General features: G+C 36.6%; 2 protein-coding genes across 3 annotated transcripts in view; both read right to left on the bottom strand.

The window, feature by feature from the left end:
* Nucleotides 1-198: 198 nt before the first annotated feature.
* On the bottom strand, nucleotides 199-9,154 carry LOC121857389 (GDP-D-glucose phosphorylase 1-like). 2 transcript variants are annotated; one of them, XM_042353411.1, is made up of 9 exons: nucleotides 8,261-9,150; nucleotides 7,136-7,363; nucleotides 5,915-6,061; nucleotides 4,788-4,975; nucleotides 3,835-3,937; nucleotides 3,098-3,198; nucleotides 2,569-2,717; nucleotides 2,316-2,381; nucleotides 201-1,517 (listed from the first exon to the last, which is right to left on the bottom strand). In XM_042353411.1, the coding sequence occupies exons 1-9, from the start codon at nucleotides 8,264-8,266 to the stop codon at nucleotides 1,351-1,353; spliced, it is 1,155 nt and encodes a 384-aa protein (XP_042209345.1). In that variant the 5' UTR covers nucleotides 8,267-9,150; the 3' UTR covers nucleotides 201-1,350. The 2 variants fall into 2 exon arrangements, with proteins under 2 accessions (XP_042209346.1, XP_042209345.1); XM_042353412.1 differs by lacking the exons at nucleotides 3,835-3,937; nucleotides 4,788-4,975 and having other exon boundaries at nucleotides 199-1,517; nucleotides 8,261-9,154.
* Nucleotides 9,155-11,809: 2,655 nt separating this feature from the next.
* Nucleotides 11,810-27,018, bottom strand: part of LOC121857392 (serine/threonine-protein kinase SIK1-like) — a 117,602-nt gene continuing 102,393 nt past the window's right edge. The window contains exons 7-9 of the mRNA XM_042353422.1: nucleotides 24,973-25,187; nucleotides 21,765-23,618; nucleotides 11,810-20,901 (exon numbers count right to left, since the gene is read on the bottom strand). Coding sequence (XP_042209356.1) covers nucleotides 20,788-20,901; nucleotides 21,765-23,618; nucleotides 24,973-25,187 — 2,183 coding nt within the window. The 3' untranslated portion in view covers nucleotides 11,810-20,787. The remainder of the gene's footprint in view (nucleotides 20,902-21,764; nucleotides 23,619-24,972; nucleotides 25,188-27,018) is intronic.

Below are 27,018 nucleotides of genomic sequence, written 5' to 3'. Positions count from 1 at the left end.
TCCCGACTTATGACGGGGTTAGGGACCGACATCCAGGTCGTAAGTCAAAATGGTCGTAAGTCGGAAATGCTTAAATAACACATAGAAAATCGAAAATGGATGTCTCTTTTTCTTCTCAGCACCACAAAACTCTCACTTTTAAGCTTGCCAGACATTTTAAAGTGAATTACAGATGAAAATTTTGTCTGTGTACTGACTTTGGGACTCAAAAATACATAATTTGACCAAATTTTGGTACAACTGAGGCGGTCGTAAGTGCGGGTGGACGTAAGTCGAGTAGGTCGTAAGTCGGGGAGTACCTGTATAAGAATGAAATCGATTGTAATTGATTATGCTTACTAATTACAATTACCCCATGTCTGATATTACAGTAGATTACAGACCAGTACTGTACTAGAAATCTAAAAGCTGGAGACATATGTTGTAGCAGCACATAAGCTCACTGGTTAGCTTACAACAAAATCAATGCAGCTTAGGAATTACAATTTACCTTCTTAAATGAAATGGTAGTCATTAATACTTAAGTGGGAAGAGTCATACAACACAAAATTTCTTGCCCTCTCCTAACCCTTACATTCAAAGCTTAAACTCAAACCATTTGGCCATGATAATGTTACTGCAAGCAGTAATGAGTAGGATAACCCTTAGACAAATATTATGTTATGTTGTAAGTCATGTCATGTTTATTGGGCGTGCCTGCCAGTATATAAAGTATCTAGTTAGTAGAGTTACAGAGACAAGGAGTAGTATGGTGTTGTGTGGTAGTGGGGAGGACTAGTTTGTATATAAAATGCCAGACTCAGCAACATGTGTTTGCCAAGGCAAGGCTGAGGCGAATGGCTCCAACACTCTAGTTGCTTCCATCATAGGGTGAACACATAACCAATTCAGTTTGAGACCTTCAACATGTAAGTTAAACTTGTACTTAAGTTTACTTAGGTAGACTGTGTCCATTGTATTGTTTATCTTTGTGACAACATGGAAATATGGCAATTAGACATTTATGTATGATTACCTACATGTGATTTATTATTTGAAATACTAAGGATGAATTGTATTCAACAGGTTTGACCGAATTATAACGTTCGAGTTCAACTTTGACTGGTCTTATTATCCCATAATCGCCCTAAAGATTAAAATATCTATAATTAAACCTAAAGGAATAGCTGAACAAAAATCTTCAAAACCAATAGCACTGGATATCATACTCCATATAGCTACAGAGAAACATAAAAATCACCCAAGTACTGTCTCAAAATTTCAACAATATTCAGTGTAAAAATATATTACAATACTGTGGTGCTAAAACAAAACTATACATTACATTGGTTTAATTATGACAAATTATTTTCAACTACCAGAATCAACTACATTGAGAGCCACTCCTGCTGAAGTGTTATTAATTTCACCAAACAGTTTGACAATCTTTGGAACAATGGTGGCAAAAGATTCTTCGCACACAATCCTTGTAGTAGGAGTTATATCCTCCTCCGATAGGCTGCACCAATGATCAGATGCTGCAAAACAATGACACAGTTCATTTGTTTTGTGTCATAGACCATTAACACTAATTAAGATATGTAAATATATATGACCTTTATATCAGTCATTTTTATTTGCAGACTTAGAGAAGACAATTGGAAGGGTATCAAACGAGGTAGCACAGTAAACTATGAGAAAGTTAGGGGTAGGTGGAGTGTCTTGTTCAAGTGTTTATGGCATTGCAGAGCTCAAGAACCACTGTGAAAGTAAATAGTGAGGAAAGTGAGAAATTTGAGGTGAAACCAGGAGTTCATCAAGAGTCTGTTTTGAGCCCTTCTTTTTATCATGGTACTAGAGGTACTACACCACAGGATTTTAAGACTGGTCTGCCCTGGGAATTGTTGTACGCTGACAACTTAGTGCTGATAACACTTAGTATTGAAGAGACAGTGGAGAAATTTAAGAAATGGAAGGATGGAATAGAGTCAAAGAGCTTAAGTGTGAATGTGGTGAAAACAAAAGTGTCTGGTTACCAAATGGTGATTTCAACATGGTGTTCTTCAGTACATATAATGTTTATTGTTGATTCTATAAGTGTGGATACAGTGTGATACAGCACACTGTACACTAAGCTTTTGGTATACAAGGAGGCAGCATGGCTGGTACTGCACTTGACCACATTTACTTACTAAAGTGGTGAGGTGAAAGTGCCTGGCAATCGAACCACCAACCCATGGAACAGAATCCGAGTGCTGTAATCACGCAACTGGTGCACTCTAAAGAGTCTATCAAATAATGCTAATCTAAAATGCTAACTTAATTATAATACTTACAGTATATGGGAAGATGTCCAGCAAGTTCACAAGCTGCTGCAGCAAAAACTGATATATCCTTGATCCCTGCATGAAAAAAGAAATAGGATTTAGTATGAGACAAATAACATATAAACAAGGATGACTTTCTTTGAACATAAATACAAAAAAAAATTCTCTCACTGACAGTGTATTACTTTTATTTTACTGAGAATTTGTGGCAAAATCATGTATACAAATTTTACTTTGAACTATAAATACCTATTTAACTTACCATAGCAGAGTTTGCGTGCCCAGAGAACCACTCTTATAGTGTTGTATCTACCACTATGGGAAGAACCCTCAAGAGAAGTTCCTCGAGTGATGTACATATTGTGAGCCATCTCTTCTTCCAGGAACAGCTTGATGACAATCATTACTGATCTGTTGAAGACTAAAAGTTGAAGACTAAAAGTGAAAATAAAGTCAAACAGTAAATATAATTATATCAGCCTATTTCTTCCCCAACTAAAAAACTGAAACAGTTCAGGGATGAACCAGATTTTTGTAAACTTCTTTCACATTGTCTGGGAATCAATTATAAGAACCAGTTAAAAAATCTGCAGAGCAGGACATCATTAGGTGACCTATTTAATATGGTATTGAATTGCCAGCCAGAAAAGCAGATCAACCTAACACACAGATTGCACAGAAATTGTGATATAAGAAGACAGTAAGAACATATTGTTATTAGTATGGAATTATAATATATAAGAAACTCTACCATATCAACATTAATCATAAATGTTATATTTCAACCTTACCTTATTAATCTATCAATGTCTCCATTTTCAAGTTGAAACACAAAACCCGGAGCATGGTAGTCCTTGAAGACGTAACAAGGGCCTGCTAGTCTCTCACATTCCTGCAATAACAAACAGAATACAAACATCCTACTGAATCCTTAAGCAAATTATATTTTCGGATGCAAAGAAAAAACTATGTTAGAACTTTAATGTGGTTTTGGGGGGGCTTGTAAAAGACAAATACATCTAGAGAAACACATATTTTGTTTATTGCCTAATTAAGGTATCTTCAGCATTTCAGTTAAGCAAGTTCAGAAATCTGTCAAAAACCACAGATTTACCATCTACTGTAGTTTTGAGTATCCAAATTTTATATGTTGTAGACTGTTTTACCAAACACAGCACAGTATCCAGTTTTAAGTACAGTATCTACAGGTTTTTGCAGCCACTGCATGTGATTTCTAGTCCAGCATGGAAGGAACACTTATTGGATGAGTTCTATCAAGCAGTCGTGGAAACCCATGGATGCTTAAAACCGTATACTGATAGTTATTGGTAATATTTCATCATGGACATATCCGTGATCATCGCCAGCTGACACCTACCGTTTATTACCTACAGATACAGTATATCCGTGACTGAAACCCAGCGGGTTAACAAAACGACAAACAAAAGGGCAATGAACAAGGATCCCTGTATTTCACTCCAAATTTACATCAGAAACAAGAACAAAATACAATTATTGGTGGACTTACTGCAGTTTCAATGAGAAGCTTGTAGGGCAGGTAATATAAGTGAAAGTGGAGATGATTCACTGATGCATAACCACCAAGAGAATTATAAGCAATTCTAAGATCTCTGTGAGAAAGAATAGAAATGATACAGTACTTGTTAAAGTCTATTTCATGGTGCAGAAGGAATGAAAAGCAAAAAGAGATCCAAGATTCATTTGTGGGGTTAGGCATAGCCTCCTTTTACACCAATGGGTCCAAGTAGTGTACACACTTAAGAGCTCCTGGTAGGGCCTAGGAATGGGTAAGACTGACACTAGTGGGCCAAAACCACTTTTCCCAACTCAGATTTTTGTTTGTTTTTTAAAAACCTACATTAAATAATAAGAAACTGAAATTGAAACCACATTTATTATAGAGCTTAATGCAGGCAATTCATCTACAGTCTGAGAGGACTACCTATTGAAAACCTAAGTTCCCAAAACCTAGACCAGTGACTGTAACAAATCCAATTTTTAGTATACCTGTACTATATGCTAATACAGTACAGTAAACTATCCTTCAGATTTAACTGTTACTTGGTATATAATAGGAACAGGCAAAGGTTCAAACTATATAATGGTGATAAAAAATATGAGGGGAGGAAATAAGGGGAATTCACAGAACTGACTCATTGAGAAATAAGAATACACATACCTGTACTACCCTGAATCATCCCACATATAGAGGAATGAAGAAAAATTTGCAGATACATACACATGGAGAATGTGATGTGTTTATTGAATATGTGATGGTAACAAATGGGCATACGCAGGGTGTTCAATAAGTAAAGCAATGTATATAGAATAGAATAACCATACCTTTATTGATATAACAAATATAAAAATACTGTATGGATTGCATTATTTGATGAACAACTTGTATTACATCCATACACTAATTTCATTACCAAAATAAAGTGATTATTTTCAACTCACGGCGTCTGAGACAATAGAAGTGTATGGAGAGCCATCAAGAGGCCTTTATGTTCGAGTACTTGGGGTTGACAGTGGGCCAGAAAAGGAACAACCAAACTGTGGCTACAACAGATTGGAGCATTGTTGATGATGAGGCTAGCTTCTAAGTTTCTTGTGTCTCTTCCTACCTTTTCCCCTGATTCTGGTCTCTGTCAAGAATATATGAATTGATGGAGCAATATTAAATCTGATACTGTATTTATTTTCCTCATCACCAACAACAACATTTTACTGCTATTTTACACACTTGCATGGGTTAATCGTGACTACCGACGGCACCTCTTCACACTGCATGGTCTCTTGCAGCCTCTCTCGTCAGCTTGCTGAACTTATACAGGTATACCTCACAATTTTTATTTATTTACACAACAGTGGACTACTTTCGGTAGCCTTAAATCACCGATCAACCACCATATTCCTCTGCCAGTGCCAGTTTGCATACAGGTGCCATATTTATTTAATCTAGTCTGTTAACAGAGAGTAAAGCTCTCACACCTCTGTAAAATGAGTGGCAAGTGATATTAGTGGCTCTGATAAGAAAGAAAACAAGGAAAAGTATTAATCTAGAGATTAAATTAGATGCTTTAAGGTACTGTATTGCAATACAGTACTGTACAGTATTAGCAAACAAGCTGTTTATTACCATCTCACTCATCACCATTTCATTCAATACCACCACTTCCCTTATTATTACATGCTGCCTTTTCTACTCCTTTCAGTGACAAAGAGATGGGTTCCTCTCACCCAGAACATAGCCACACAATATCCTACACCTCTCATCTACTTCATCTACCCACAACCTCTCATCCAGTCATTACTGCCATTATTAAAAGACATAAATGTGTTTATTTAGTTAAATAAATACTTGTATACTAGAACATTGTGTTTATCAGCACTGTACCCAAAAGAAGCATTTAAACGTCACCCTTGGCAAGTGTAACAGCTTCAGGAACACATCTATACAATAGGATAATGACCTCTTTTAGCATTGATTCAGTAAGCACTCTCTTCTCTGGAATGCATCTTGAGCATCTTGTACTATTGTGGTTGGGTTTATACAATAAATAATTAATAAAAATCAATCTTACCTGTGGACTGATATGTTCATAACATAAGTTTGCAAGAATTTCTTCTGGTTTAATCTTGGTGAAATTGAATTTTTCAGGATCAAAAGGCTGCAATATATGTAACATATTTTGTGGTTTTCTCCTCATTGTCTTCCGGTTGGCATTCATCTGCAAAATTGAATTATGTCAACAGTATAAAGTAAATGACATCATCTGAACTTAGTTGGTAACTCTTTTAATTTTATGATTCATAACTTCCCAATTTATGTAGTAATGAGAACATAAGAGAAAAACTTAGTTGAAGAAATGAAGGATGAATATTTGAAATCTCATTTCAAGAAAGAGGGAAGGAAGCAAGTAACCTGTGAGAATGATTGCACTCCTCATCTTCGCTCTGTCTTAAGCGTCATTATGCTCAAAGAATATTTCCGAGTACCACAACGTGAGTATAAAATTAGTATCCTTAAATTTTTAAACATACCACATACAAATTTAAAAAAGCATACGAAACAACAACATTGCACCCCACACAATACTTAAAGCAAAGTGTGAATTAGCTTCCACGTTTGCTGGCACCTCCTCATGGATGACACTGTCCCCTATCTCCTCCTCGCCACCAAATTATTGTCTAGAATTCATGACTGACAATGGGAGGAGGGCTGTTTAGTTATACACCTGAAATTAATTGATTTATTTCCTTTACATATAATTTGAGATACTCTGCTGGATATTATGTACAGTACTGTAAAAAGAAAAATCCAATTCATGCATTAAGTTTAATAATAAGAAAGGAACCATGCTTTTGTTTATGATATCACAAGCATTGCTGTTTTGGTGCAATCTCTCTCATAAAATGCATCTCCACCAAGTGTAAATCTTTACACAGTAAAATCTGTACCAGTAAACATAAACTCCCTTTTGACTCAATGGCTGCTGATTCTTTCACCACCACACAGCTAAATCCTTACTAAATACAGTAGTTTAGGGTAGCTGATGCTTTAGGTTGGGACAAGCATACTGGATTGAAATTTTGAGCAATATTCCTAATAAATTTGACTCCTTGTGTGACAGATCTCTCCACTGTCACAAATTGATCCAGTTCGAAGCTCCAACCAGAAGGTTCTGATTAATTTAAGCCAAATATTTATAGAATTTGCTGAACTCAGTCCTTAATCTAAAAGTTTATATCAACTTGGCAAAGTTAATCTATGTTTGGCAGCAAAAATCATTCACATAACTCACCTGAGCCACAAACTCAAATCTTCCAGGTAAAATTTTTGTTTCAACATCATCAACTTGATAATTAAATAAATCAGCTTCTTTTGCCACCTTCCATTTTTCCAGGAGTAATGAATCAAAAGCTGACCTCAGGACTTGGCCATGTTCGCTGCATGTAGAGTACACAAAATCATTGTTGGAATATTGGAGAACAAAATCTTTCGTATTATCCGTCTTATCACTTGCTATAACCTGTAATTAAAATGTATATGTTATTTTAATAATTTGATGAATCATTTACATTAATAACACTGGCAATGTCAGAGAACAGCACTACCACCAGAAGTTGTCGATTTTGTTAATATTCCCACAGACGAACTTATCATTATAGTATTTTAAAAGAGGCAACCTTTACTAGAACCTGACCTTACCAACCATAAAAAACCTACCTAACTTTAGCTAACTTCCTAGCAGTGAGGCCCCTGCCATATTAAACAGACAATACTTGGTTTGGTATCTGGTATCAATGAAAGTAACTTTTTTGAAGTGTCATGGTGTAATTATAAATATTTTGTGGACACGAGAGTACGCTCAAACCGAGTGGGTTGGGTGTAAGCGAACAGAGCAGACAACAACACTTGCTAACTTGGCAGATATTTTTAAGAAGTATTTACAGTAAATAAGTAACGTAATTTCTTCACACACAAAGCACGTAGAGACATCAATTGAATGTCATATGATCAATTCTTCACTATGTTTTACTCCACAAATTCTCTCATCCTTCATGCCCTGCCCAGTACAGGTGATTTATGATCATAGAGTAAAGCTAGAAAAAATACATATACTGTACAGTAATTAAAATGAAAAGTATTATTGCTTTTAATTGCCCCACAACTTTTTGCTTTTTTAATATACCTATTAGATTAGATAAGGTTAGATTAGGTTGAGTGGGGCAATTAAAAGCAAATTTACCAGATCGAACAACTTCTGGTGATAATGTTTTTCTCAGAAATTACCATAATATTAATTAACATTCTTAAAAAATAATCTTTTACAGTACTCAATTCCGACAGAAATGAAGGTCAAATTCGTATGAAACATGATGAATTACATGGCAACTTCTAAATATTTACCAACTTTGACACTTACGTCCATGTTTATGATGATTGTTCCACAGCACAGCCCACTAGTTACCGGTCTGCCACGTTACTAGACTCACACTCCGAGTCCCGACACCGCCACGAGAGCAGCCAGAGTCACTCAAAACTGCCAGGGGTCGTGCCCCTTTAGGTCTCCTGGGCCACACCATTACAATAGATATGAAGAACGAATGGTGAGTTAATAAACTTAGTGGTAGAGTTGTTTGGAGAAAGGTGAAGATAAAATTGGAGCCGACTCCGCGGCGGTGTATCCGCCCTCTACTCGGCCCTGACTATTAGTGACCTGATGACCATGGCCCAACCCCTACAATTTTAAATTACTGAATAGCGTTTTGTTCTTTTTGTTGACACAGCAAGACTTATACCCACCCACGTGGAACCATTATGCATTCTAATGTCGCGGTTAGAAATTAAAAAAAAATAAAAATTGCAGACGACACACCTACGACTGTGTCGCCATCCCTTGAGGAAGTGAGAAAACCAACTACAATAGCTGCCAAGTATCGCCATTTACGCCCTGCTAAACGCTTCGAGTAAAACTTCCTTATTAAATATTCCTTGCGAACAGTGATGAGATGCGGACTTAAAATTCGTTTTCCTTTGCTTTAACCTTCACCACTTCACAATTGACTTTCCCTTAATTGCCGCAATCTAATTTGATTGAAAATCATGACAATGATCAGTTTTCCGGAGGTAAAGGTTGCCTCATCCTTGTAAAACGATGGCCAAACACCGATTATTTATGATGGATTGTGCATTTCCAGTGTGCTTGCTTTATTTTTATTTTTACAACGATGGAGTAGCTACGGCTTTTATCTAATAGGGGTTTCTCTCTCTGTGAGCCTGTCAAATATATTATTTTTTCGGGTATTAGCCCACCCTGGCACAGGTCACTGACCTACATCGAGGCCTGGGAACAACAACAACAACAACAACAACAACAACAACAACAACAACAACAACAACAACAACAACAACAACAACAACAACAACAACAACAACAACAACAACAACAACAACAACAACAACAACAACAACAACAACAACAACAACAACAACAACAACAACAACAACAACAACAACAACAACAACAACAACAACAACAACAACAACAACAACAACAACAACAACAACAACAACAACAACAACAACAACAACAACAACAACAACAACAACAACAACAACAACAACAACAACAACAACAACAACAACAACATAACAACAACAACAACAACAACAACAACAACAACAACAACAACAACAACAACAACAACAACAACAACAACAGCAACAACAACAACAACAACAACAACAACAACAACAACAACAACAACAACAACAACAACAACAACAAAACAACAACAACAACAACAACAACAACAACAACAACAACAACAACAACAACAACAACAACAACAACAACAACAACAACAACAACAACAACAACAACAACAACAACAACAACAACACGAAATCATCTGTACCTGTCACAAGTGGGTTACCATAGGGCAGTGTCTTGGGCCCGCTGTTTTTTGTTTGTTTCATAAATGACATGCCTGACGTTGTACACTCCTCCATACAAATTTTTGCTGATGAGGCCAAGTTATTTCGGGAAATCAAGAACCATGCGGACTGTGAAGAGCTGCAGAAGGATCTCTGTGAGCTCCAGGAATGGTCGAAGAAATGACTGCTGAGATTCAATGTCACGAAGTGTAAGAGGATGCACCTGGGGCATACCAACGGTAAGGAGGTATATCATATGTCCCAACGGGATGAAGAAACTGCACTATTTGAGACTGAATGTGAGAAGGACCGAGATGTGTATGTTGACAATGAGCTGAAGTTCTCGGGACATTGCGAGAATAAGGTAAATCAGGCAAATAAATTATTGGGTCTTCTAAGAAGGTCGTTCAGATATCTAGACCCTCGTAACGATCTTCAAGAGTGAAGTGCTTCCCTATCTGGAGTATTGTCACCCCGTCTGGAACCCCGAGATATGCTTGGGACTGTCAGTTGGTTGAAAATCTTCAAAGGAGGGCCACCAGACTGGTGCCTGCACTTCGGCACCTCAACTACCCTGAGAGATTGGAGCGCCTGAACTTGCCTAGCTTATATTACAGACCGGCGAAGGGCGACCTAATTGAGGTGTATAAGCATCTCAAGGGGCACTACTCAGTTGAGTGCCCTTACTTGGAGCTGGCGGACGCTCGTCCCACAAGGGGTCACAGCTCAAGATTGAAGAACATAAGAATGTTGGAAACTGCAGCGGGCCTATTGGCCCATACTGGGTAGTCCCATTTACACCCAACCCCTATTGCTTATATATCCGCAGGTCCAGAAAACTGTGAGGGCAAACTTTTTCGGAGTGAGAGTTGTGAACTCTTGGAACAATCTACCAGAAAGTGTTGTGACAGCACCGAGTATGAGCTCTTTCAAGGCCAGAATTGACCAACACTGGAGCAGGTTCAGGTACATTCAGGAGCCGGTGCATGCCCAGTACTTGCCAACAGTGTGTAACAACGATGTGACCGATCGCCCAAGAGGCTAAAGAGCCGATCAGTGGTGAAGAGGATAAAATTAAAAAATAAAATAAATAAATAAATAATTCATAGTAAATAAAATTTATAATAAAAAATACAAAATTAAATATAGAATGATAAAATACTACTACTAATAATAATATTACTACTACGATGAAAAATGGCCTCCATCCTCCCCCCAATAGCCACACCTTTGCTGCCATTTTATTACCTTAAAATTAAATATCCTAATACATAAGTAACTATCCAACTACTACTACCAATGATAATAATAATAATAATAATAAATCAAAAGTGAGAAACAATATACAGTATGTATGTTGTGTTGTCAATGGTAAGAGAAACAATCGAGTCCCTGCAATTGTGTGTAAATGAGGCAGAAAGTCAGATCAGCAACCTGGGACTTGGTCACAATTTTCGTGATGCCATATGGCAGCAGGATCTACCATTAGACGTTACATTATGCTTCCAATATCTTCCCAGGCGGTAGTACCTCCCTGTTTGGTAGCTGCCTACTACCCACTACCTAATATCAGATATTTTCTTACACCACTACATTTTGATCTTCAAAATTATTTAGAATGTTTTTTTTTTTAATTTCATGAATTTGTTGAAAATTTTTATTTATTTTTTCAAAAATGTTGGTTTGTTCTTCTTTAGTTGGGCACTGTGGGGTGTCTAAGGTGGCACTCATAGGCCTGACTGTCTGTTAGTGCCAGTGTAAGTACAGTACATACATAACACTGTATACTGAGGAGGATGTGTGGCTGGTACAGTACTGCACTCAACTGCCTTCACTTCCATAGTCGTAAAGTTTGGTACTGTACTCATTCACATCTGGGTGAACTTGGGGTGGGAAGGTTAAGTCTTTGCTCCTTAATTTATAATGTTTCTAATTTCAGTTTGCATATTCATTTTAATATATATTTTTTCACTCTTCACAACTCAATAGAATGAAAAGATAATATTGATCATCTTTTGGAAAAACAAAGACATGAAAGACTCCATTTTTATTTCAATTTTGGAGATTGTTTTCAATTGTTTACATAAAAATACACAGCTCTATGCTAGGCAACTATGTATAAACATACATAACACAAGTCTTCATCTTTACATATAATATATTGCATATGAAATGTATATTATGTAGGGAACAGAAGCTGTGTTAATATACAAAATGCATCACCATATTACTTAATGCAGATAAATGACTAGAAAATGGTAATGAGTCATGGGGAACATATCAAATAAATAACGGCAAATATTCAGTACAAAACAGATTCAATAAAGCCACGGAGAGGCTGGCTTACACAACAAAAGAAGCGTGAAAATTCATTGGCGGAAGCATTTCTAAAATTAGTATCACCCATATGCTGTCAGGAAAAAAATAAGAAGTGGATAACATCTAAGACATTTGTGTTTGTAATGAGACCAGCTCAAGAGGAGTCTCACTAAGCATTGCTTGCAGTAGAGCACATTTCCTAGCAGAGACACGCTGTTGATTTCGTGTTGAATAAACGTTGAAATGACAAGACAAAATTGTTTCTACATCAATTCAACACTGAAACAATGTTAAGTTCCAGCTGGGAAAATTCACTTGAGTATCCATATCCAGAATACACATAAACACTTCAAATGTTATGAAAAAAGTTTGCAACTTTTTCCCTAGCTGAGGTAATAAATTAATTTCAAATTGATTACTGCCACTGTGATTTAAATATGACAGACTCGACCGACTGTTTAATACCACTGATAAAATAATAATTTGTTTGATGGCTCGCTCATCTTACATAAGTAGGGCAGCAAAAGTTGTTCAGACATCTACTGTTTCTCACCCTGTAATTCATGACTGATTTTACTTTTTTAGAGCTTCAGAAGTTTAAGAGACACATTTAACAGGTGCCCATGCCCAAAATCTTACTAGACAACTGTGCTTTGAGAAGAAACTCAAGTGGTTAAAAAAAATCCTGTCATTAACAAGGTCAAGTCTATAACTACATGTACAGTACCATGTTTTCTTAGCCAGAGAAAAAGGTCAGTTACGTATACTGTACAGTACAGCAGCACTTCTAGAAGTTGATGTATACTGTATCACTACGACTTCTAACCTGATACACAACGGAGGTTCACCGAGGGCTGTACTGTACACATGAAAAAAATTGTGTGTAAAAATTTGGAGAACAATTAAGGTATGCTGGATTCAGATTTACAAATCTGTTGATGTGAGTTTTAATATCCTAGATTAAATGATTTGATTAGAAGCAGTGCTTAGCATACCACACACTACAAGTAATGGTCAACATTACTTGGTAAACAATTTCTAAACAAATTTTTTTTTAAAGCAGACACTGTCATTCATCACAAAAAGGCAAGAATACAATGTTATTTTTCCACAAGTTCAGCAACTGGCATAAACTTGTAGTTCATGAAGAAAACTCATGTCAGTTTGGTTGTTCTGCAGACCCAGCACTGTATATAAATAATAAATTACCACTAATGGAAGAGTACACAAAACTGGGTGCTGTAATGCCCTTACATTGTTGAACCAGGTATATGACGAAAGGCTTTAAGTTGTTCAAAATGATCTTTTCTTAATGGCCATATTTTATAAAATCATAGAATACAATACGGTGTGCACAGTAATGCAACACCTATGACCAAGTTATCAGGAATGGATATTTTGAAAATACAGTAGTTCAGTTACAAAATATATATATATATATATATATATATATATATATATATATATATATATATATATATATATATATATATATATATATATATATATATATATATATATATATATATATATATATATATATAGATAACAGTGATGACCTTAATACAGTAGCAATAAAATATAAAACAGTGTAAAGAATTATCAATGAAATTCAGCCTTATATAACCTAAAATTTTATCACATACTTTAAGTAGGTCACAGACCATACATAGTTAACTTAGGATGGCCTTATTTTATCACTGACAGTCAAGCATTGTGAAGTTATATTTTACAACCTCAATTATTTATTAAATAATTGTAAGATTGTACATTAAAATATGATTTACAATGTTAGGTGTTTCATTTCTTTCCTGTTAAGGAATGAACAATGTGTGACTGTATAAACTCAGAAAGACATCTTATGTCACACAAATCTGAAACTGCTTCACTTGACTGTCCAATTTTATGGAACGTTACCCTCATTGTAAATGACTGATGAGTCAACAAAGCCCTGGAAAGTCTCGTGGCTTTGAAGTCAAGGTCACAAAAAGTTGCAACACTAGAAAATACAAATATGATTGGGTTAGAACAAATAAGCTGGCTACAGAAACTTTTGAAACTGAAACTAACTTTTCTGTCTGGAGTAGAGATGTACAGTACACTATTGCCAATGTTTCTGCCAGACAACAGTCCAGTATGAGGTTTTAACTGATTTTAGTACAGTACAGTCTTGGAGGAGTTTTGTACTCCAGGTTAGGCTATAGAATATTTCAAAATAAATTTAAGTAAATAATGGTAAAACTTATGAAAGTGAATAAGTAATGGAGTTCAGTATTCAACACTAGTCACTTGACATTAGAAAAACATGAGGAATTTGTTACTGCAGTGCTTTATTTATTGCTTCTGGAGAATGATGCGTGGTGTCGTAGGCTTTCATACACTACGGCTGTAAATGTTTACCTGAAACCAAATTTGACAGTTTTATGTGTGGTCTCCAATCACAGAGAAATTAGGATCCTTGACATGAGGTATTCCAAAACTATGTTCAAAAGTTTATATGTGACCAAGTAAGTAACTGGGCTGGTGCCTTGTCAGATCTAGGGGAGATAAATACCCACTTATATACCATATGCAGTGTTCAGTACCTTTAACAGTATCCTAGATCTGGAGAAGCTACACCAATCATTTCTAGATCATCACATATCATATACATAATTCATTTAAGAATCACCCCAATAAAACATCACCTCAGCATAAAAATTCCAATTATACTGTACTGTACTGTAGTATTCATAACCAATATAGTACAGTACAGTACCTTGTGACTGATAATTTACAAACAAAACAAATGGTCAACTGTTTTATCAAAAACTTCCTTAGTACCCTGCACAAGTATATATTCATTATTTCTTAATAATGATCACATTCAAGCTTTCATTTATAAGACCGACATACAGTACAGCCACTTTAAAGAAAAATGTAAGAACTTAGTAGAAAATTTAGTTCAATAATGTGTCACTTATTTGAGCATCATCCCACACTCTAGAAAAATAAGAATCTGTAAGTTCTCCCGTTTATAATACAGGTTCTAGTTTGCACATATAATATACACATTTGAGCTAATAGGGGTGCTTATGTATTTCGATATGATCTGGTTAGGCTTCAGTCACACACTGTACACAGATGCCTCTGAAACTGCCGAGTATTATTCTTTGTTAATTTCAAACATGTAATAAACTTGCATAATGCTTAAAAGGTAGAATATTATTGTTCTTCATACTCAGTTTACTGTATATAGTCTATCTAATTTCTTTTAAGGGAAGATCATCATGAAATGCTATATTCTACAAAAAATATAAATAATACCTGCATCCCACTGACTAGATGTCTCAAACAACAACATTGTGGCATCGGATTTTCTTTTCTATATTTTTCTTCATCAAACACTTTCTTGGAATCAGTCCATTTTGTGATCAATAATACACTGTAGTGCCTTAGGTCATGTGTCCTCTCAAACCTTAGATTAGAAAGATTAGCTATAGTCTGGTACCCTGACATGACAAAGAAACTGGCTTTGTTAACATCATAATGTCTTGTCATACCTGCCAAGTTGTGGGGCTGGACACATGACTCTTGGGTTGGGACTCCACAAGTGTTGTTAACTGAAGTACGGCACCTTTTATCAGTTAGTAAGTTACTTAAAGCTCCTTCACTGACCCTCAGCAAATCAATAATTAAAAAAACAGGCAACACTTCATCTTTAGACACATTGTAAAAACATCCATCATCCTACACCTAGACCCTGGCTAATATCTGTACAGTACTTAATATTTTTACAAAAGTTTTTAGTTATAATCTTACTGACTACGGTAAGAACATTAACTGAAGGTGATGAGCAATATCCAAAAATTATTCCTAATGAGTCATGAAGGACTGGAATTTGAAATCCTATATCAATATTGGAATTATACTCAAGTCATATTTATGAATAAATATTTTGGATCAAGAGGACCACGAGGGAAGGTTCATAGCATGTTTCATACTAATTACAAGTGAGAGTGACTGGCTATGTTGGTCAGAAAAGTTGAAAAGCTTTATAGTATATGTGAAAAGACTTTAGGTGGAAGACTGAAAAAGAAAGTAAACTTACTGAGAGTAACAGAGTTTTCATTTTTGATTACACATAAAACTATCAAGAAAATACCGAGTACATGTTAGGTACAATACAGTACTGTATATGAATTGCTTTTAAACATTTGGATGAATATAAGGAGAGTACAAATAAGTTTAATAATAAAGTTATATTCTACCCAACATCAGTATCTCACAGGTAAATAGTACAATAAAAGAATTATTGAAGAAACATTACAATGAATTTATTCCCTGGAAGAAATAAAATGCTTCAACAATATCCCTTGGGGTCAGGCAGCTAATACAGTAATGTACAGTACAGTAGCGATCTATTAACCTCTACGAACTCCAAAATTATCAAATTCAACCAGTTTACTTTTTACTTCTAGGAGCTTCTAAGATATCAAACCCAATTAATTTATTTTTGGGAATGAAGTGTGTTTGAGCCATGAGGATACTGTACAGTACAGTCACCACCATGGGCTCAAGAAAAGTCTTTCTCAATATTCCCAACATACTGGACTGTACTGTCATTAATTCATCAAGACATATCATAGTATTGAGTTATTTTGATATGAAAATTAAATGATACTCACCATCCATTATCCCTGATTTTGGCCTTAATAATATGATACAAAAGTTTTTACACTGGATGATATGATTTTCTAAAGCCTCCATGACTTAGCATGAAGTAAAAATGCCTGGCATTTGTGGTTAAAGTTAGAGTAAATCTGATAATTTTTCCATGTACAGTACAACAGAACTGCACTGCACAAACCAATAACTTTTATCACATATGGAAAGAATCAGACATTACCTAATCAGATTCTCAAATGTAAACAATGTGTTGCATGTTGATCTGCCAGACACATGGATGGTCACTCTCCACAATATGAGAGAGTTCACTCTTAACTCTAACTCATGTTCACAATACTCAGTCTAAATCAGTTCATTTATAGTACATGTACAGTTGCAGAAATGTGTTCCTATTTCCCATGGTAACCCGTGTCTCCAAATGGCCGACCTGTATGACCTATAGCAAACTTATCCACCAATCACGTCCATCATTACATGACCAATACCCATTCATTCATAAACAGTGATACTACTACTGCGATGTTGCCGTTTGGTGACAAAGGGTTACCACAAGGGGTGTAGAAACACATTTCCGCAACTGTACAAATGCATACACTGTCAATACTTTAATTTTCTTCATGAATCAAAGACAGCATTTACACTTCTAAAGTAAGGGATTGAAAATGACCTTTAACTGGTGACAGGGATTCTAAACATGTAATTTTGCCATGAATCTTTTCTATTTCATTAATAATATAATTATGGGTAAGCAAGTCTTACTGTATATGTTCAAGAGTTAGCTTATATATATTTATGTTTTATCCAGATCTATCATGATTTACCTCCATGTAACATGGATATACTGTATATATAACCATTCAATAAGATTTAGTCTAATCTTGTCACACATGCAATAAGATTACCCAAAGGGTTAGCCTTGTAGTTTTAATCACCCTCTTCCATTCGCGGGAGTCGTTGTGTTTACAAGCGATTTAAAAAAATTTAGTCACGAAAGATGCTGCACTGTAGTGCTCGACACAGAGGTGTGGCAGTTAAATTAACTTATAATATTGGATTTAGTTCATTTTACCTCCACACTCCCCGTCAAGAACTGTAGGCTAGTGTGCGTTGTGCCTCAAATTTTTTTTAAACTTTGGTTATAAACACGACGACCCCCGTCAATGGCAGAGGGTGATTAAAACTCCAGGCTTAAGTATTAAGGGAAGGGTCATGTTAATAAATTTTCTTGGATATGCAGATGAGGGAACTATGAGCAAGGAGTACTCACTATTCATCAAAGTTAAAAGTTAAGGAAAAATTTTAGTTAGGGGGAAAACTGTACACATTACCATCATCCCAAATTCTTAAAGTTTGCCTGATGTTGGTGTTGACTGTGTGTGTCAACCTTCTGGGAATCCATGTGGGAGAATAAACCACTTTAGGGAAAAGTCTGCAGAAGCATTTAGAGTTTGGTACATAAGTTATATTTTGAAATTCCCTTCAAGAAATGCAATTTCAATAAATACAATGAACAAAACATATAATCTCAATTTCTATACTTCCGATAAAATTTAGACTAATGCACGACTGCTTCAGCAAACTATTCCATGCTCAGTGGTTATATTTTTCCTGCATTAAACATTAATGACTAGAAAGTGTCTATAGAGCATCATAACTTAAAAGACTGCCTGAGAAGGAATTTTGCCCAGGAGAGAACACAATGACCCCGACCCCCAACGGCAGTGTCCTTGTTGACAATATATATCAACACTTGTTTTTGTTTCATCACTTTAGTAACATTCGTGTTAGTTACAGAAAGTGTACTACCATAAACATAGTAAATATCAATAATGAACCCAAACCTGAGGACAATCTGGCTTTTATGTGTCTAATGTATCATGTATTGTACAGTATGTAATGTAATGTATGTATCATGTATATGTGTATCATGTATATATGTATCATGTATATATGTATCATGTATGTAATCACAATATTTGTGAATGGACTGACAGTATATATTTTCATGCACATGAGAAGACTGTGTGACTCCTGTTGAGCAGACGGTAAATTTCATAGTATCCTCACAGTTATGTACACACCTCTAGAGCCACATGTAGTTCATTTACCTCCAAGCCTGATATCTGATAGCTGTCTTTTGTTTCATTACGTTTTTTTTTTATTGTTTTTACAATTTACACGATGACCCTGTTGATTCAGAAATATAATGCCCAATTATTATATACAGTACAGTACAGTTCACACTTTACTGAGGTTGTTACTGATTCAGTTTAGTATACCAATGCAGAAATGTGTTCCTACACCTCCTGTGGTAACCCATGTCACCAAACGGCCTATAGCAAACCTATACATGTACACCAATCACGTCCATCGTTACATGACCAATACCCATTCATTCATAAATAGTGAAACTACTACTGCGACTTTGCCATTTGGCGGCACAGGTTACCACAGGGGCCGTAAGAAGACATTTCCGGAACTGTATCACTGATGCAGCAACAGTAATTCACATCTTCACCTTAAATAATTCATAAACCCTTAAATTTGTATTCATAACTCTGGCACAAGTTTATCCCACTGAATCAGTACAATACCAATTTTTACTCAAATAAAATTAATACGTACCTATACTACCCTGTAGGTTGTTTTTATGATTTTTCCTTAGTTAAACTTGCATCATTTCTTTTGATTTCTGCCAGGCTAGGATTATTGATATCTTTGATTATAACTTGTTAACTAAACTTTGACACTCCTTATCTCTTGTGAATATTTTCCCCAATTGTTTTTTGGTAAGTTATTGCAGTAGTGTATGATTAATCTTTAAAGTATCCAGCTAATGACTCTTAAACATCCCTCATGCCACTTCCCATAATCTATGGGTGTGGCAATCCTCCCCAGGCCAGGAAGGTTAGCTTAGCCCAGGGCAGTGATATGGCACACCTGGGCAGAATAATGCCCAGCTACCTGTGCCTGATCAGAGAATTGAAACCTTCTCATGGTTTGGGAGCCACAGCACTACTGAGTGAGTTATGGAGCCCTGCAAATCTAACCATACTATTTCAAATCATATTTACTGAATATACATCTTAAGGTTGTCAATGGCAGTGAAAATAATTTCTCATACACAGGAAAGGTATTATTTTTTGAAATGGTTGTTATTCCACAGAGAAATCTTGTCTTGTTTCTGGTGGAAGCCTACAATATATTAACTAAAGATGATGCAATGAAATGCAATCACTGTCATGCATGTTCTTCTCTACCTAACACCCTGGTCTCTACCATACCTTAAGGAATCATCAGCAAACCATCTCAAAAACAGTGGCTAATTTACATAATCTTTGCCCCTTACAAAAGACATCTCCTTTATAAACTGGCAGTTTCTGGGCTGGAAATATTACACGCTCCAATCTTCCGTGTCTTGGAATCCTTGACTCCAATACAATATAGTTACTCTCTGTAGTCATCACAAATGGGATATTATTAGCATGTCAATATCACCAGTTAATAAACACTGTCCTTACTGTTAAATACAATACATGCTATGACACCTTGCGCTCCCTATATCCTTACAGCCAAGTGGAAAAGTCAGAAATGCAAAACTCATTACTGACTAGATGGCTTGTGTGTTTTAGACTGAGTTACTGAGGTGCTGGAAGCAGTTTGTGACATATTTATAAGAAATCTGTAATACTTAGGACTTTTTTATTTCTTGTAAACCTTATTATGGCATTATGGCAAGATAGGTTTACCTGCTTCGATTAGGTATCTTGTGTCACTTTCAGAGACCATTTATTAACACAGGTTTCAGTTCATTACCTAAGGTTTAAGTCTAGCCTGATGTGGCAAGTACTTGCAAACCTTATTATGGTAAGACAAGTTTTTCAGTTTTATAATAGGTATCTTCAGTCACTGTTAAAGAACATTACACAGTATGGGTTTCAGTTTGCTATTTCAGATTCAGTCTTTCTGGCTGTGACAAACACTACTGTATAATGCTTTGGATAGCTGATGAGGAAATATTGGACCTCAAGTTTCCATGTGTTCCGGCATCTCCAGGATGGGACTCTCACACACAGTTTGTGGTAGAATACTCGTTCCTACCACCGGCTGCCATGGTGCTGCTCCCACCGCACCACCACCCTGTTGAACAAAATTAACATTTAAAATTTATTTCTCAGAACTATAAAGGGAAACAGAATCTTGCCAACATACACTTCATATTAATCTAAAACAATCAACAAGATATACAATAAGTACTGTATTGTACTGCACTTTAGATGATTATATATTACAAGTGCATTAACATAATAATGACAAAGTAATTCTGTAATGGACAAACCAATTACTTTCCTAAGTCTACAATATCCTCTTATTACACCACAAAGTAGTTATGAAAACAACAACCAATATTAGTGGTACATCTCCCCGACCACTGACAATGACTACCATAATTACTCTATAATTATTTGGGTTAGAAACAGACCCCACAACTGTAGACAGAAGCTTGATGACAGAAGACTTCAAACAAGTTCCTTACATGGTCAGTGTGGCTTAGGAGTAAGAATTGAATAACTATAGCAGAGAAATATTACCTGAAAAATGACTTGTGTAAATGTAAGATAATACAAGTTAAAAGTAGAATATGGAAATACTGTAGTACTGTATGAGGGTTGAAGGGAATTAGCATGTAAGTGTGACAAGTTTTGATCTGGCCTGGATGACCTAAAGTGCTGTAAGCCCGGATGCCAATACAGTACAGTACAGTATTGAGAAGTGTTAGATGTGCTAAAGGCAATGGCTCCTGTGACAAAATGATTTAAGGAAAAATGTGGTTTTCTTATAAGATTTTGAAAAATTGTTTCAAACGTTTTCTTGACAGTGTTAAGCAGTTAGTGTATTAAAAAGTTTGATACCAGAAAAATTGCAAAGATTATATTTGAAGCAGGATACTCTGCCACAATCTACAAGACAAACTTTAAAGAAAGGTCTTATATTTTTTTTACCTGATGCCATCCTCCATGCCAGGCTTGAAGACCAGTCCACGTCCTGGTATCTGTACTAGAGACTGGAGGCTGAGACTGTTGCTGAGCTTCACTGATCTGACATGCAGCCAATGTGGAGGGAAGTGTGTGCCACGTTGCAGCTGTAGAGTCTGGTGCCCAGGAGGAGATATTCCTCCATGCTGGATTGCTGTCCCATCCTTCCTCATCCTGGTCAGCAAATCCCACATGCTCTGCAATGGTTGGACATGCCAAGTCGGCCTGATTCAACCCAGCAAGAAGATGTGCAGCACTAAGTTCAGCAGGGAGCGGCGGTAATACAGGCTGTTGTTGTGCTAGCTTATAGGATGCTTGCCGAACCATTTGCCTCCGAGAAAGCTCACAACCAACAGGGTACGATTGTCTTGGGAATGCTGCCTGTTTTTGTAAAATCTGACGTTTTTGTTGGAGTCTATGTTGAAAAAGTTGTTGTTGTAGTGGTTTGGTTATTGAGTAGTCTGTATCTTTGATGGAATCTTTGGCATGAAGAAGCTTTTGTGGAGCAAAACTAAGAGTGTCTGGCAATGATACTCTTTGTCTCACTAAAGGTGCTCGGCTCATCTCGTCTGAGCCAGCGTAAGAATGTCTCCACTGACGACAATACTGTGCGTGTTGATGATGCTGAAGAGGTGGATGTCTGGTGGCTGTCTCCTCACTACCTGTAACAGCTGCTGCCTGGTAAAGGGATGTAAGAGCTTGGTGTTCCTGTTGCACACTGTGTAGTTCGGTCAAACCACGAGCCTTTTCTGTCTCGAGTAATCTTTGCCGGAATGCAATAACACCTTGTGTAACTAATCCATCTGAGGCACGTCGACCTTCACGGAAGTTGACCGGTGAGCGAGTGTGTGCACGCTCTGGAGCATCAGAAGTTGGATCCAGCTGAGCTTGTGGCTGAAGAGATCTTGACTGTATCCCACCAGGCATCAATGGTCGTCCAGACAAGGATGCATGTGAACAAGAGGAAAGTGAAGCTGCTAAATCAGGCTCTAATTGTGACTCAAAGCTTTCAAAAGTAGACTCTGTGCTTGTAACACTGCCAAGAGGTGAGTCAGTGCACTGAGAGGTTTCTGAAGACTGCTGAGAGGCACTTTTGATGTTCTGTAGCATACAATGACCACTACGAGTAACACCCACAATTGAACCACACTCTGAGTCACACATGTCGGCTTCCACCCCCTCATCAATGGAAGTAGACGCACCACTCTCACTGTCACGATAACTTTTGCCAACTAATGCCATCGGTATACCCCCACTTGTAACATTTTGATAACCTGGTGTGTATTCAGTTTGAGAATCCTGGCTTACTTCTCTGAAGGGAGGGGAGACATGGGGCGTTATGCTTGTAATTATGGCTTCTGTTTCAGGAACACCACTTCCCACACTCCCACGTGGCCCCAAGTTGGAATAATTTGATATATAACTATGTGGCACATTGCTCTGTTGTTCTCCTGGAATCGCTGGTAATATTCTTCCTGTATGGCCATACGGTCTCCCTATCATGCCCTCCTGAGTGATCAGTGGACTAATGATAGTAGAGGTTTCAGAAAGTGGAGGTGTCGGTATACCCCCGATTGTGCTCCCTGAAGAACCCGTGAGCTGTGTGGCATGTATGTTGGCAGATGTTGGGGAAGCCTTGCCTGTGGGTACCATTGCACACATCTTTCTCATAGCTGCCTCTGCCACACTGGAAGGTCTGCGACGCTGCTGTTCCAGACCTGCATGTTTATCACTGTGTAGGGATGACCGGTGCTGTTTAAAGCGCTCCAGCAGCAGCAGGTAGATGGCCGTGTAGTTATCGTAGGCTTCACTTAGCAGTGACTGGAATGAGATAATACAGTACAGTACTTATTACTACTGTGCTGAATAATTTGTAAATAAGTTGTTTACAAAAAGAATTCTCAGTTCCTCTGTACAGAATACTGTTTATGATTTTGTTTCATGAAAATTTTTGAAGTTTTGTTTATTCAAATACAATCCTGTACTGTACTGTGTATTAAAGTTATGGTTTTATTAATTACTGTACAGAGAACTTAACATTATATTATATTGTATTACTATTAAATTACCCTGTAATAAATATACAGTACAGTACAGTATGTACATTAGATGTGTACACTAAACCTTTCTCTAAATCTAGTAAAACTTTTCCCACCATTAGTTTACAGCAGCTGGAACCAAGAGTAAAACACACTGTTTTTCATTCACTGTCATTCATTCTTTATACAGTAAGTTATTAATTGCTGTAACATGTGTTCTATTTAGGTATTCATCTTCTAATGCATCAAGAGTAGTATATAAAACACCCCAAAAATTAAAAATTTATAACGAGACATCTGAATTTCATATTTTCTTGGATAGCTCACCCAATTTACAAAAATCCATACAATAAAGGCACAGTACCTGGTACCTGTACAGTGTTCTGATTATTATATATTTAGTACTGTTTGTGATGTACACATGAGTTCATAAGAATTCGTAAGCTGTGCAATGAATAAATTTGAAAGGAAGAATGAGTGAATGAAAGGAGAGTTGTTGCTTCATGTTCATTCCTTCCTTACATCATTGAGTGAAAAGGCTTCCAAAAGCAAAAATAATATCTTTTTTAAGTAATCTTGAGGGAATATTACACATACAGTACAATACTGTACACTGAAAAACTCCATGTACTCTAACACATTCTTAGTATTGTACAAACAACTCGGTACAGTGGGTATGCTATAACGAATCTAATTGGTTCTAGAACCTTGTTCGTTATAGCATTCGTTCGTTATAGGATTAATCCGTTCCAGGCCCCCAAATACAACCACTTAACACTGAAAAATATAATATAAAATTGTAAAAATTGTAAAAAAGTGCATAAATATGCATCTAAACCCCTGAAATAAAGAATATCATTAATACTTGTAATAAAAAACAATAAATTAGTAAAAAAAAAAAATTTAAATGTTCGTTGTAGGAGTTTCGTTCGTTATAGCATTCTCAATTTTATAGGTAAAACCGTTCGTTATAGGAATATTCAGTAGTAGGATCCGTTCGTTATAGCATACCCCACTGTATAGGGAATGCCACCAAATGTATTTTCAAAAGAGAAATTCACGACCTTTAAGCTAATACTGCACTGATTTAACTGTTTTAGAAAATCTTTGGCCATCAACACAATGAAGAACCACACCTCTCTGGTCCTGTTGATGTCTATACCCAGCTCCTGCATGACTCTGAGAACCTGTTCATTAGGATCAGTGGTCTTCTCGGCCCTGATGGTGGGAGAATCGAAAGACAAGCGGGGTGGTTCCTCTGCCTGCATCCACCGATGTCTCTTAATTTGTTCTACAGAGTACCGTCTCGTAGGGTCTAACACAAGCATTTTTCTTACTAGCTGCTCACAATCTGTAGAAAAAACACCTAGTTTAGACATAATATATTCAATTACATGTCAAGTGAATCTCATCTTTCAAATTGTTCACAATAAGTAGACTTTTTATACTGAAATATTGAAGTAAAAACAATTTAGCCATTAAGTTATATGATACCTCCTGAGGGTTGGGTCACCTCATGGACACCATCATGTTGCCCAACACTACAACCATTATTTCACCCATTGTATTTTTCAGTTACAAAGATTATCTACCTACCTGTTCACAAATACATACCATTATGCACGATAGTTAATTATAATTAACATTATGTATGGTTGAACAGGTATGTGGGTAATCTTTGATTAGTTCAAGGAGTTGCGACCATGTCTTGCCCGCTAAGAGGGTACTTGGTAGTCCTATATATAATGCCCAGTTCCCACTCTGTAAAAATGGGTTGCAGATAAGAAGGGCATCCAACTGTAAAACTTGCTTCAGATTTGCCTAATGGGAACCGGGTCTCCATACCAGCAGGTAATCATGGTTAACTCATGCAAGCGTAGTAAATAGCCATAAAATGAGTCATCCACAAGCACAATGGTCACCAACCTCTAAGTTTTTACTATTTTTCAACACCAACAGACACGTTTTTAGTGAGTGACTACATCTGTCAGTAATTTTCGCCCCCCCCCCCCTCCTCCTCCTCCTAGGTAACGTTTGGATGGTTAATCTTCTGGTGATATATGCTGGGAGAGGGGATTTTCCAATGACCCGAAAAATTACACAAAATATGCCGGACTTTCTATTTCGCAAGTACTTTGTCCTTGAACGTGAGTAAATTATAGCATTCAGTCGATAGTAAATATTTATACCTCATGAAAAATACGCCAGTTTACTTTGTCTCTGTAATTTAGATACCAATTTGGATGTATGTTTTTATCTTAATTTTAGTCATTATTTTGTCCCCATTTTGAAGGTTTTATTGATTATATTATACCTAAATTAATGTCCCCTAACTATTGCTTTTAAAAGGTGTCAAAAATAAAGTTTTAGTATAAATTATGCATTCTCGGGGCTATTCCCAAAGATGAACATCACATTAATCTAAGTTTGCAAGAAGTAACATTACATTAATCCTAGTTAAAGCGAGGCTAATATATCAGTGACGTCACGCCTCTCAATTTCCAGTTTTAACAATATTTATAGCGTTAATATGTAAAAAAAAATCTATATTAACATAAGACAAAGAATCAGACTGAAGAAGAGGGAATTATAGTAAATAATAAGTAAACACAAGTGAAATAAAGGTAAACTATACATTCAGATTTAGTTAGATAATAGATAGTAAGACTTAATAGAGCTAACGGTTAAAATAAAATTAGCTAGATGTCTCGCCATTAAAAAGTTGTTTGGCGTTTTGAGTGAGGGTCTAACACGCTCTTACTGTAGATGGCCGCGCGTGACTGCAGCCATAGTTTAAATTATCAACAAACACATCTCACTATACCACACTCTACCACCACTACTGCCACGTACACATACTCTACCACCACTACTACCACGCACACATACTCTACCACCATTACTACCACGCACACATACTCTAACACCACTACTGCCACGTACACATACTCTACCACCACTACTACCACGTACACATACTGTACCACCACTACTGCCACGTACACATACTCTACCACCACTACTACCACGCACATATACTGTACCACCACTACTACCACGCACACATACTCTACCACCACTACTACCACGCACATATACTGTACCACCACTACTACCACGCACACATACTCTACCACCACTACTACCACACACATACCTACCACCACTACTACCACGCACAT

This window comes from Homarus americanus, unplaced genomic scaffold (genome assembly GCF_018991925.1).
Source record: "Homarus americanus isolate GMGI-L3 unplaced genomic scaffold, GMGI_Hamer_2.0 scaffold43550, whole genome shotgun sequence".
Taxonomy (NCBI): Eukaryota; Metazoa; Arthropoda; class Malacostraca; order Decapoda; family Nephropidae; genus Homarus; species Homarus americanus.
The sequence above is the reverse complement of the archived record's forward strand: the minus strand, read 5'-3'. Positions and strand labels throughout refer to the sequence as shown.

Bases quoted from the DNA above. Each gene is read 5' to 3' on its own strand.
- LOC121857389 (XM_042353411.1), bottom strand. The intron at 3,199-3,834 runs GTAAGTCCACCA...TTGTTATTGCAG, and splicing joins AGCTTCTCATTGAAACTGCA to GAATGTGAGAGACTAGCAGG. The intron at 2,718-3,097 runs GTAAGGTTGAAA...AGTCTTCAACAG, and splicing joins GACATTGATAGATTAATAAG to ATCAGTAATGATTGTCATCA.